The sequence below is a fragment of the Oncorhynchus nerka genome, linkage group LG22 (assembly GCF_034236695.1).
Source record: "Oncorhynchus nerka isolate Pitt River linkage group LG22, Oner_Uvic_2.0, whole genome shotgun sequence".
Classification (NCBI taxonomy): domain Eukaryota; kingdom Metazoa; phylum Chordata; class Actinopteri; order Salmoniformes; family Salmonidae; genus Oncorhynchus; species Oncorhynchus nerka.
Genome location: NC_088417.1, coordinates 20,108,698 through 20,121,706, shown reverse-complemented (window position 1 = coordinate 20,121,706; position 13,009 = coordinate 20,108,698). Strand labels below are relative to the sequence as shown.

Genomic DNA, 13,009 nt, shown 5'->3' with positions numbered 1-13,009 from the left:
AGAGACAGAGAGAGACAGAGAGACAGAGAGAGACGGAGAGAGACAGAGACAGAGAGACAGAGAGAGACGGAGAGAGACAGAGAGAGAGACAGAGAGAGAGAGAGAGACAGAGAGAGACAGAGAGAGACAGAGAGAGAGACAGAGAGAGAGAGACAGAGACAGAGAGAGACAGAGAGAGACAGAGAGAGAGACAGAGAGAGAGAGAGAGAGAGAAAGCAAGTGAAAATGTCTATGTGTAGAGTAACAAATTAAAACATTTTTTTTAAACGTAGCATTTTCTAAAGAAATGTGTATTGAGTTGCATTAGAAGTTTTTCTTGTAACAGACATGTAATAAATGTGCATTACCTCTATATAGGCTGTGTCGCTGTTTGCATCTTTGATGTGAGGGAACCAATCTCTAGGAGGTTTTGAGAGATGCTTCGACTCAGTCACGAACCACAGCAGCTTAGGCCACCCTAGAGAGACAGAGTGGCAATCATTATTCATACACTGTCAAGGGACTTGATTACTATAACCTTTTCTTTGAATATAGTATATATATAAACACATGCACACACACACACTTACCTCTGAACTGTGGTATCTCTCCTGTAGCACTCTTGGGCAAGCCTTTATGGCAGGCATCACTGGTCAGTGCCACGGTAACCCCACAGCTTCCCAATAGGAACCCAATCTGCTGGCTGCCAGCATCCTATTGGACAAGATAGACACTTAAGTCCAAGACAATAAAATTCTATACATATATTTGATTGAATGTGCTTATTGCTTATACAACAAAAGATACATTAATTCAATTAAATAAGGTGTTCCCCAGGGCTCAGTGCTCTGACCCCTGATTTATGTATCCACTAGATGTACTGTACCTTGCGTGTGAGGGGCACCTCTATGGGTACAGGGACCACCTCAGCCAGCAGGCAGCCGTAGAAGGCCACCATGAAGGCCACCGGGTCATTGTTAGGAAACACCAGCGCCACCTAGTGGATCGGACAAATACAGACAATGAGAAAATATTACAATCCGTCTTGACCTTAATCCTTCTGAAAATAGCATAACAAAAAAAACTATATTTTTTACTAGTTATTTCATTCAAGGGATGGATTTTCTACATGTACTCACCCTGTCCCCCGGTCGCAACATGGGCTCCTGCTTGCTGCCCAGCTTGTGGAGGATGTTATAGGCCAGCTTGATACTCCGAGACCACAGCTTCCCTGTGGACAAAACACAAGGCTGATTAAGTGTGTGTGTGTGTGTGTGCGTACGTGTGTATGTGTGGGTGTGTGTGTGGTTACCGTATGTGAGTACATATAGAGGTTTGCCAGTGGTATCCAGGCTGGTGAGACAGGGCGCTTTAGGGCTGATGGTGCCCCAGCGTTGGAGAGCTGCCTCCAGGGAGGGTGGCCAGTTAGTCACCACCCCCAGGGCTTCTCCACTTACTGCCAACATTTCTGCCCCCTCCGGGCGCGGCTGCTTAGGATCTGGCTGCTGGACTACAAAGAGTGAAAGAGAGACAGAGACTTTTATTGTGAAACATGCAAATAAGACCATTAAACACACTACAGATTACTGTAGAAATGTTCACTAAATATAGACAAAAAAAAAATAGCTAGACAGCTAGATTTAAAGCTTAGTTTATTTATTTATAGATTTATTGGTTGATAGCTCCTACCTTCTAGAAGTTCTTCAAAGTCATCAACAAAGAACTCTCTTAGCGGAGGTCTACGAGGCATTTTCAGAGTGTTCACTAGCTGCTGGATCTTAGCAGACACACGACTGCTGACCGGGACACCATCTCCAGTCTCCATGCGTTCAGCGTTGCCGTATTTTTGAGTGTTTCGGGCGATGGTTCCTATATGGCGCTCTGAGTGGGGGCGGGAGTGGGAGGAGTCAGACGAATAGCCAGTCACATCAGGAGGAGCAGAGTGATTCTCTACACACACACAGAGAGAGAGACAGAAAGAGACAGAGACAAAAAGGAGAAGTGAGAGAGGCAGAAAAAGAGGAGACAGAGAGAGACAGAAAGAGATGGCAAGAGGAGAGAGAAACAGAGACAAAGAGAGAGAGAGACAGAGAGAGACAGAAAGAGACAGAAAGAGAGAGAGACAGAAAGAGAGAGAGACAGAAAGAGAGAGAGACAGAAAGAGACAGAAAGAGAGAGACAGAAAGAGATGGAGAGAGGAGAGAGAAACAGAGACAAAGAGAGAGAGAGACAGAAAGAGAGAGACAGAAAGAGAGAGAGACAGAAAGAGAGAGAGACAGAAAGAGACAGAAAGAGATGGAGAGGAGAGAGAAACAGAGACAAAGAGAGAGAGAGACAGAGAGAGACAGAAAGAGAGAGAAAGAGAGAGAGACAGAAAGAGAGAGAGACAGAAAGAGAGAAAGAAATGGAGAGAGGAGAGAGAAACAGAGACAAAGAGAGAGAGAGACAGAGAGAGACAGAAAGAGAGAAAGAGAGAGAGACAGAAAGAGACAGAAAGAAATGGAGAGAGGAGAGAGAAACAGAGACAAAGAGAGAGAGAGACAGAGAGAGACAGAAAGAGAGAGACAGAGTTAAAGCAGGGGTGGGGAACATGTATAAACAAGGTATGTGTGTGTGTGCGTGTGTGTGTGTGTGTGTGTGTGTGTGTGCCTACTGACCGTCAGACTCCAGTGGTGGAGGCCACAGCATATCAGAGCCGAACTCACAGGATCTTCTGAGAGAGCCTCCGTTCTCCGCCATGCCCAGAGCTGCCTTACGCTTTAGAGACAGGTGCCCTATACCTGCAGACACACACATAAAGATTAGACATAAACTCACACATCCTGTACACACACATACACACAGTGAAGTTGTACTCACCGTGGTGTGTTTGTGAGTGGTGAGCTGACACGTGGTGTGACTGGGTCAGGTGTGTGTGTGTGAGGTGGGCGTGTGCCAGGTGTGGGTGTGAGAGGTGTGTGTGTGCGAGCGAGTCGGCCAGTCGTCCTGCGTTGCCACTTCCTCCGCTCTGAGTGGACGAGGACGACGAGGAGGTGGAGCCTAGGTGGGCTGGACCTAAGTGGGCAGGGCGAGTCATCCAGTGTTCCATTCCCGGCATGTCATTGCCTGGCCCCGCCTCTTCCTCTGAGCCCGACGACGAGTCTGAGCACAGTGGGGACAGGCCTAGTGAGGGTCAGTAACCTTCATCCAACTTTCGTTCAATATAACTAAAACCCATAGCTAACTAAAACACAACCTAACCCCAACCCTATGACACAGTGGAGACCGGCCTAGCGACGGTCAGTAACTATCATCCAACTTTACTACAGCATAACATTAACATAATCATAACCAGTGCTTGACTTGGACTAAAATAGTGGGCTCCTGCCCAAGTCAATCACTGAACATAACCTGATAAGTGTATGAGTGTGTGTGTCTCACCTGGGGGTGTGTACGCATCCATGGATGTCTGTACCACCAGTGATCGTCGTTTGGAGGGCATAGGCACTGCCACATTGCTCTCCACATGTCTGGCTAACACTGCCTGCACCGCCTCACTGTGGACATCTAGGGGGTGATATGGTGTTGGAGAGAGATGGGCAGGAATTATGTTCGTCAATTTCATCCAAATCTAGATCTATATTATATGCTTATAGTGAAAGGACTGACTAAAGGCGTGTCTATTGACCAACAGTTTGAATAACTCTGGTCTAAGGTCAGATGAATCTGTAGTAAAGGTGTGTGTGTGTTTACCTGAACGGTAGCGTTCATCACGTGTTCCAGAAGAGCGCCGTCTGTGGAAGCGAACAGCAGATGGGGGGGCAAAGGGGGGGCGGTGAGACATACCCTCCATACCTACACACACACACACACACACACACACACACACACACACACACACACACACACAGGGGAGGTCAGACAGGAAAAGAATGAGCGAGTCAAAAAGATACAGTCAAAGTCACAGACGGAGAGAGATACAAAAATCCCCCCAAATTCTCAGTGTGGAAGGAGCTTTCAGCATATTCATTATGCTGCTACATTCAGCGCATTGGAGTAATACAAAGTCTTGTGTGACCCAGAGAGAGAGAGAGAGAGAGAGAGAGAGAGACAGGGTTAAACGAGGAGGGTCAAACCCAGTGGGACTAGAATAGATGTGCTGCAGACTGGTGTTCTACTAGAGGACAGAGACTGTGTATTTATGTACCTCCAGGATGAGGGAAGTAGGCCCTGATCAGCTTAGACCGCTTCTTCTCATAACCCTTCTGTGTGATGTCACCTGGCAGAGAGAGAGAGGGGGGATAGAGAAAGGGAGAGAGAAAGAGGGGGGGATAGGGAGAGGGAAAGAGGTTGTTTTGAGTGTAAGAGTATCAGTTAACCCAGTTTTTTGACAAGGCCTCAGAACCCACTCCTTTAGTGTGTTTTAGAGAACATTCTATTTTTTAGAGTGAATGACAAGTGAATAAGAGCGAGAGCATGTGTTTCACAATCTGACCATGGAGAGTGGCCAGAACATCTGGGTCCAATCTGCTCATCTGTTCCTTGCTATGATATTCAGGCATGTGTGTGTGTGTGTCTGTGAGGCTTTTCTGCAGATCAGATACAGCATTCCTGTTTCTGCACTCACTCACTCACACACACACACACACACACACACACACTGTCCACAGGGAGACACCATCTTCCAATCTTATCGCAGCGGAGCAGGGAGGGAGTTGCCTAGCAACCGTTCTCCTGGAGAAGGCCTGGTGGCCATCTTGGATTTCCAGATGTGAAAACTGGGCTAATGATCCCTGCATGTGTGTGTGTGTGTGTGTGTGTGTGTGTGTGTGTGTGTGTGTGTGAGAGAGAGAGAGAACACCACACTGAATTATCAGATTTCATAACAACCCTATGCCCGTTCTCTCTCTCTCTCTCCTATTCTCTTGTTCTTCAAATGATCTTTTTCTCTCGGTCTCTCAGTTTCATACTATTCATGGTTTGCAGATTTCGTCTTAATATAGTTTTGAACATTCGTTTGGATGTTTTAGACTCTCAAAAGTGCATTACTGTGGCTTGGACATTTCAAAAGGAGGCAAATAATTTGTAGAAAAACCGTGTGTCATGATTTTGATGTCGTCAGATTGACTTTAGATGGAGTATAAACGTTAGCTAGCTAGTTAAGAATTTTAGCTAGCTAACATTAGCATTGCTAGCTATTTTTGACAAACTTTGCCAGCTAATGACAACATTGCCATCTGTTTAAAGTAAATTTGATGACATGATAATGATGGAAAAGTTGTTTCCTACAAAATATCTGCCTACTTTAGCAATGTCATCGTATTTCCAAGACACTATAGTGTAATTTAGAAGAAACAGCCGTTAGCCTCCGTCCAGAACGATTGGGCTTATCATTACTTTTTGGCACCGGCATCGCCGGCAGAGGGAGGCTTGAGAACATTCATAACAATGGCATGACACGACCGAGTGACAGAGGTGCTTCCTATGAATACAGCTGAGAGGGAATCTATAGTCCATGTCACAACCACTAAAGCAATGTCTCATTTTCCTATTTAGAAAATGTGTAATAAAACTGAAAATTCTATTTTCCTTCAAGTGGCTGAAAATTGCTAACCAACATAGAACCTTTGGAAAGTGTGTTTTTGTGTGACTCACATTGATCTTCAGAATCACATCTACACCCAGCTGTGATTGGTTACAGTCTAAGCAGCATTCCTTCCCTATTGGTCATTGTGAACAAATTAAAATCACACAGAAAGACAGTGGGAGAGAGATGCCATGCCAATCACTCTGTGTACCCCCCCTCCCTCTCTTTCACTCTCTGGTTTCTCCTTTTATCTTTGTATCCATTACAATCTCCTTTCATCTCTCACACACACACACACACACACACACACACACACACACACACACACACACACTCTCACACACACACACACACACACACACACACACACACACACACACACTCACACACACACACACACACACACGCACACGCACACACACACACACACGTGTCCAGAGCTGGGCCAGAGGGCTCACACACACGGAATGGTCACTCGATGGGCCAGAGAAAGAAAGAGAGGAAGGTGGGAGAATAATATACTGTGTAGCACAATACTTTTAGCACAATACTTTTTGGCTCCTTCTCCATGGCCGACGTGACTAAGACATTTAAGTGTGTTAACCCTCGCAAGGCTGCTGGCCCAGACGGCATCCCTAGCCGCATCCTCAGTGCATGCGCAGCCAGCTGGTCTGGTCTACTGTCCCCACTTGTTTCAAGATGTCCACCATTGTTCCTGTACCCAAGAAAGCAAAGGTAACTGAACTAAATGACTATCGCCCCATAGCACTCACCTCTGTCATCATGAAGTGCTTTGAGAGGCTAGTTAAGGATCATATAAACTCTACTCTACCTGACACCCTAGACCCACTTCAATTTTCTTTCCGCCCCAATAGATGCACAGACGATGCCATCGCACTGCACACTGCCCTATCCCATCTGGACAAGAGGAATACCTATGTCAGAATGCTGTTCATTGACTATAGCTCAGCATTCAACACCATAGTATCCTCCAAGCTCATCATTAAGCTCGAGGCCCTGGGTCTGAACCCCGCCCTGTGCAACTGGGTCCTGGACTTCCTGATGAGCTGCCTCAGGTGGTGAAGGTGAGAAACAACACCTCCACTTCGCTGATCCTTAACAAAGGGGCCCCACAAGGATGCGTGCTCAGACCCCTTCTGTACCTCCTGTTCACCCATGACTGCGTGTCTATGCACGCCTCCAACTCAATCATCATGTTTGCACAACAGTAGTAGGTCTGATTACCAACAATGACAAGACAGCATACAGGGAGAAGGTGAAATGTTCCACGGCGTACACATCACTGATGATCTGAAATGGTCCAGATAGTGTGGTGAAGAAGGCACAACTGCGCCTCTTCAACTTTATGAGGTTTAAAAGAAAATTGGCTTGGCCCCTAAAACCCTCACAAACTTTTACAGATGCATAATTGAGAGCATCATGTCAGGCTGTATCACCGCCTCGTACGGCAACTGCACCGCCTGCAACCGCAGGGCTCTCCAGAGGGTGGTGCGGTAGGCCCAACGCATCACAGGGCGCAAACTACCTGCCCTCCAGGACACCTACAGCACCCAATGTCACAGGAAGGCCAAAAAGATCAAGGACATCAACCACCCGGGCCTTGGCCTGTTAACCCCGCTAAGTTGGTGGTTGAAGATATCCCTCTAGTGATGTGGGGGCTGTGCTTTGGCAAAGTGGGTGAGGTTATATCCTTCCTGTTTGGCCCTGTCCGGGGGTGTCCTCGGATGGGGCCACAGTGTCTCCTGACCCCTCCTGTCTCAGCCTCCAGTATTTATGCTGCAGTAGTTTATGTGTCGGGGGGCTAGGGTCAGTTTGTTATATCTGGAGTACTTCTCCTGTCCTATCCGGTGTCCTGTGTGAATTTAAGTGTGACCTCTCTAATTCTCTGTTTCTTTCTCTCTCTCGGAGGACCTGAGCCCTAGGACCATGCCTCAGGACTACCTGACATGATGACTCCTTGCTGTCCCCAGTCCACCTGGCCGTGCTGCTGCTCCAGTTTCAACTGTTCTGCCTGTGATTATTATTATTTGACCATGCTGGTCATTTATGAACATTTGAACATCTTGGCCATGTTCTGTTATAATCTCCACCCGGCACAGCCAGAAGAGGACTGGCCACCCCTCATAGCCTGGTTCCTCTCTAGGTTTCTTCCTAAGTTTTGGCCTTTCTAGGGAGTTTTTCCTAGCCACCGTGCTTCTAAACCTGCATTGCTTGCTGTTTTGGGGTTTTAGGCTGGGTTTCTGTACAGCACTTTGAGATATCAGCTGATGTACGAAGGGCTATATAAATACATTTGATTTGATATCATCCAGAAAGCGAGGTCAGTACATGTGCATCAAAGCTGGGACCGAGACTGCAAGGCCATCAGACTGTTAAATAGCCATCACTAGCCGGCTTCCACCCAGTTGCGCAACCCTGCACCTTAGAGGCTGCTGCCCTATGTACATAGACTTGGAATCACTGGCCACTTTAATAATGGAACAGTAGACACTTTAATAATGTTTAAACATTGTTTACATACTGCTTTACTCATCTATGTACACTACCGGTCAAAAGTTTTTCAACACCTACTCATTCAAGGGTTTTTCTATTTTTTAAAAACTATTTTCTACATTGTAGAATAATAGTGAAGACATTAAAACTATGAAATAACACATATGGAATCATGTAGTAACCAATTTTTTTTTAATCAAAATATATTTTATATTTGAGATTCTTCAAAGTAGCCACCTTTTGCCTTGATGACAGCTTTGCTCTCTCTTGGCATTCTCTCAACTAGCTTCAGTAGAATATAATACAGTATATACACTACCGGTCAAACTTTTGTTATTTACTTACTTACTGTATTATATTCTACTGTATTTTAGTCAACGCCACACCGACATTGCTCAATCTAATATTTACATATTTCTTAATTCCATTCTTTTACTTTTAGATGTGTGTATTGTTGTGAATTGTTAGATACTACTGCCCTGTTAGATATTACTGCCCTGTTAGATACTACTGCCCTGTTAGATACTACTGCCCTGTTAGATATTACTGCCCTGTTAGATACTACTGCCCTGTTAGATATTACTGCCCTGTTAGATATTACTGCACTGTTAGATACTACTGCACTGTTGGAGCTAGAAACACAAGCATTTAGTTAGATACTACTGCCCTGTTAGATATTACTGCACTGTTAGATACTACTGCCCTGTTAGATACTACTGCCCTGTTAGATATTACTGCACTGTTAGATACTACTGCCCTGTTGGAGCTAGAAACACAAGCATTTAGTTAGATACTACTGCCCTGTTAGATACTACTGCACTGTTAGATACTACTGCCCTGTTAGATACTACTGCCCTGTTAGATATTACTGCACTGTTAGATACTACTGCCCTGTTGGAGCTAGAAACACAAGCATTTAGTTAGATACTACTGCCCTGTTAGATATTACTGCACTGTTAGATACTACTGCCCTGTTAGATATTACTGCACTGTTAGATACTACTGCCCTGTTGGAGCTAGAAACACAAGCATTTAGTTAGATACTACTGCCCTGTTAGATATTACTGCACTGTTAGATACTACTGCCCTGTTAGATATTACTGCACTGTTAGATACTACTGCCCTGTTGGAGCTAGAAACACAAGCATTTAGTTAGATACTACTGCCCTGTTAGATATTACTGCCCTGTTAGATACTACTGCCCTGTTAGATACTACTGCCCTGTTAGATATTACTGCCCTGTTAGATACTACTGCCCTGTTAGATACTACTGCCCTGTTAGATACTACTGCCCTGTTAGATATTACTGCCCTGTTAGATACTACTGCCCTGTTGGATACTACTGCCCTGTTAGATACTACTGCCCTGTTAGATATTACTGCCCTGTTAGATACTACTGCCCTGTTAGATACTACTGCCCTGTTAGATATTACTGCACTGTTAGATACTACTGCCCTGTTGGAGCTAGAAACACAAGCATTTAGTTAGATACTACTGCCCTGTTAGATATTACTGCCCTGTTAGATACTACTGCCCTGTTAGATACTACTGCCCTGTTAGATATTACTGCCCTGTTAGATACTACTGCCCTGTTAGATACTACTGCCCTGTTAGATATTACTGCCCTGTTAGATACTACTGCCCTGTTAGATACTACTGCACTGTTAGATATTACTGCCCTGTTAGATACTACTGCACTGTTAGATACTACTGCCCTGTTAGATACTACTGCCCTGTTAGATACTACTGCCCTGTTAGATACTACTGCCCTGTTAGATACTACTGCACTGTTAGATATTACTGCACTGTTAGATACTACTGCCCTGTTAGATACTACTGCCCTGTTAGATACTACTGCACTGTTAGATACTACTGCACTGTTAGATACTACTGCACTGTTAGATACTACTGTCCTGTTAGATACTACTGCCCTGTTAGATACTACTGCACTGTTAGATACTACTGCACTGTTAGATACTACTGCCCTGTTAGATACTACTGCCCTGTTAGATACTACTGCCCTGTTAGATACTACTGCCCTGTTAGATACTACTGCCCTGTTAGATACTACTGCCCTGTTAGATATTACTGCCCTGTTAGATACTACTGCCCTGTTAGATACTACTGCCCTGTTAGATACTACTGCCCTGTTAGATACTACTGCCCTGTTAGATATTACTGCACTGTTAGATACTACTGCCCTGTTAGATATTACTGCCCTGTTAGATACTACTGCACTGTTAGATATTACTGCCCTGTTAGATACTACTGCCCTGTTAGATACTACTGCACTGTTAGATACTACTGCACTGTTAGATATTACTGCCCTGTTAGATACTACTGCACTGTTAGATACTACTGCACTGTTAGATATTACTGCCCTGTTAGATACTACTGCCCTGTTAGATACTACTGCCCTGTTAGATACTACTGCCCTGTTAGATACTACTGCCCTGTTAGATACTACTGCCCTGTTAGATACTACTGCCAGATACTACTGCCCTGTTAGATACTACTGCACTGTTAGATACTACTGCCCTGTTAGATACTACTGCCCTGTTAGATACTACTGCCCTGTTAGATACTACTGCCCTGTTAGATACTACTGCACTGTTAGATACTACTGCCCTGTTAGATACTACTGCCCTGTTAGATATTACTGCACTGTTAGATATTACTGCACTGTTAGATACTACTGCCCTGTTAGATACTACTGCCCTGTTAGATACTACTGCCCTGTTAGATACTACTGCCCTGTTAGATATTACTGCCCTGTTAGATACTACTGCCCTGTTAGATATTACTGCACTGTTAGATATTACTGCCCTGTTAGATATTACTGCACTGTTGGAGCTAGAAACACAAGCATTTCACTACGCCCGCAATAACATCTGCATGTGACAACAAAATGTCATTTGATTTGACAAGAGAGCAGCTTGCCAAAGGAGCTGGATAAAAACAGAACCCCTCCTCATCATCCATGTCCACATACAGGACCTGTCTATCTCAGCGTTTCCTCTTAGTCATTTGGCAGCGGTGGCCCACGAGACAAGCTTTTAAATGGTAAGTAGTTGGCTCAACAACTGGAAGTTAATGGGAACAGCTAGCATGTCATTGCATTGCTACACTATTAGCAATGCCCCCACCCTTGCTGAAAAAAACCCTAGGGGAAACACTGTCCACCAGTATCTGCCATGTCCTGGTTCTGCTCTGATTGGACAGCATATGGAGGGACAGCTGGGTTGGGAACCAACACTCTAACAATCATAAAATACTGTAAATCTGGCTGCAATAGAAAACGTTAACAACAACACATCAAGGTTATAGGCGTTCAACAGGGTGTCCCTAACACGCTAGTCCATGTAAACCACATACACACAGGCCGCTAGACGCTTCACACAACATACACCAGGAGCGTTGACAGCAATCTATAGAGCAGACAATGTATATTGATTAAAAATGTAAACATTATATAATGCAGACACAAATGCGTAATTTATCTGACAATATAACATGCGGCAAAATCATATCCGCACTCAATTGGTGGGATACGCTTGGTTGTGATTTAACAGATTCGGTGTCGGCTTTTTTTATTTTAGATTCGATTGTCAGCATAAAAATTAACCGAAATCATCATCAGCTGCTGAGCGTGCAGGCCAAAACACCGAGCCTGAGCACACACACACCACGGAACCGTCTCCTGTCACGCAGTGTTGCATCGGTATCGCTATTATTACATCCATTCGTTTGAGCGTGACACACACACGTAGGCCTACACACACCACACGCACTCAGGTCCGTGGACGCACGGACAAAACGTACTTCTCAAGGTCAAATAGACAGTTTTCAGACCTGAACCGAGCACAGGGCCATATGTCTGTGTATGTGTCACGACCAGAGAGACAAAGAAAGGCGGGTGAATCCCGCAGTGGGCTCCCACTCTTCCCTCACCCCGTCCCGGCTAGAGCAGACTGTGAGGGCGGCTCTGACAAACATCTGGAGGGGCGGAGCAGGGGAGAGGGAGGGGGGTCTAGGGTGGAACGAGCCATTACTGTAGAGATTCCTCTACGTTAACGGAAAAACGGGGCGCACGGGGTTCGTTCTTACCCTCTGACAGCTCGAGCTCCAGCTCCGCCAGCCGGGCGCGAACCTCCAGTGGTAACGGCGACGCCTCGCGCTCTGCCATTAGGTTATCCGGTAGAAAAATACCTCGGTTCTCTCTGTTGCTTTCTCTTCTCCTCTTCCCCCACTCCTCCGCCAGAGAGAGAGAGAGAGCACTATTCTGCGGCCCCTCCTCGGCGGCGAGCGGTGCGTCGACGCGAACAAAGAGAATAAATCTGTTTGTCTGTTCACCGGGGCCCTGACATGGTCTCGTGAGGAGTCTACCTCCTCTCCGTTATTATAGTATTTGTGATGAGGGACCACTGAGGGTCCGTTGGTCGGTGGGTCTCGAGGCTGCTTGCCTGGCGATGCGGTGCTGATGATGAGACTCGCGCTGTTTCACAGCGCCTACTGATGTCACGTGACGCAGATAGGAGGGGCGCAGTACCGGGAATGACCGATAGGGGTCGCAGCGTGGGAGGCGGGGGTATTATTACCCAAACACCACACCCTCTCCACACACAAACACACACACACACGCACGCACGCATATTGGAAATTATAGCATATATCTAATATCATTGAATTATAGCAACAATACCGTGCTGGTGGATCTTTGATCTTCATATGAATCCCCAGGACTAGCCAAGGAGCACACTAGCCGGGTTGTCTGCCCACCACTTGGCTTAGCTCTGGGATCTCAGCTCAAGTCGTCAAGTCTCAGGCAAGGTTACTCGTCATCATCTGATTTTGTAAGATATTGTATTGTACACAGATGGCTATTGTGACTATGAAGTGATGTTGCCACCTGCTGGTCACACGGTGAAACCACAACCAATGCCATACTAA

General features: G+C 45.7%; 1 protein-coding gene across 1 annotated transcript in view; it reads right to left on the bottom strand.

The window, feature by feature from the left end:
* The window catches only part of LOC115104502 (disco-interacting protein 2 homolog C-like), a 73,300-nt gene extending 60,754 nt beyond the window's left edge, over window positions 1-12,546 (bottom strand). Inside the window, exons 1-12 of the mRNA XM_065007025.1 lie at window positions 12,167-12,546; window positions 4,166-4,237; window positions 3,712-3,813; window positions 3,400-3,525; window positions 2,839-3,141; window positions 2,637-2,759; window positions 1,669-1,929; window positions 1,292-1,489; window positions 1,119-1,210; window positions 866-976; window positions 570-693; window positions 348-457 (exon numbers count right to left, since the gene is read on the bottom strand). Coding sequence (XP_064863097.1) covers window positions 348-457; window positions 570-693; window positions 866-976; window positions 1,119-1,210; window positions 1,292-1,489; window positions 1,669-1,929; window positions 2,637-2,759; window positions 2,839-3,141; window positions 3,400-3,525; window positions 3,712-3,813; window positions 4,166-4,237; window positions 12,167-12,245 — 1,701 coding nt within the window. The 5' untranslated portion in view covers window positions 12,246-12,546. The remainder of the gene's footprint in view (window positions 1-347; window positions 458-569; window positions 694-865; window positions 977-1,118; window positions 1,211-1,291; window positions 1,490-1,668; window positions 1,930-2,636; window positions 2,760-2,838; window positions 3,142-3,399; window positions 3,526-3,711; window positions 3,814-4,165; window positions 4,238-12,166) is intronic.
* Window positions 12,547-13,009: the final 463 nt, after the last annotated feature.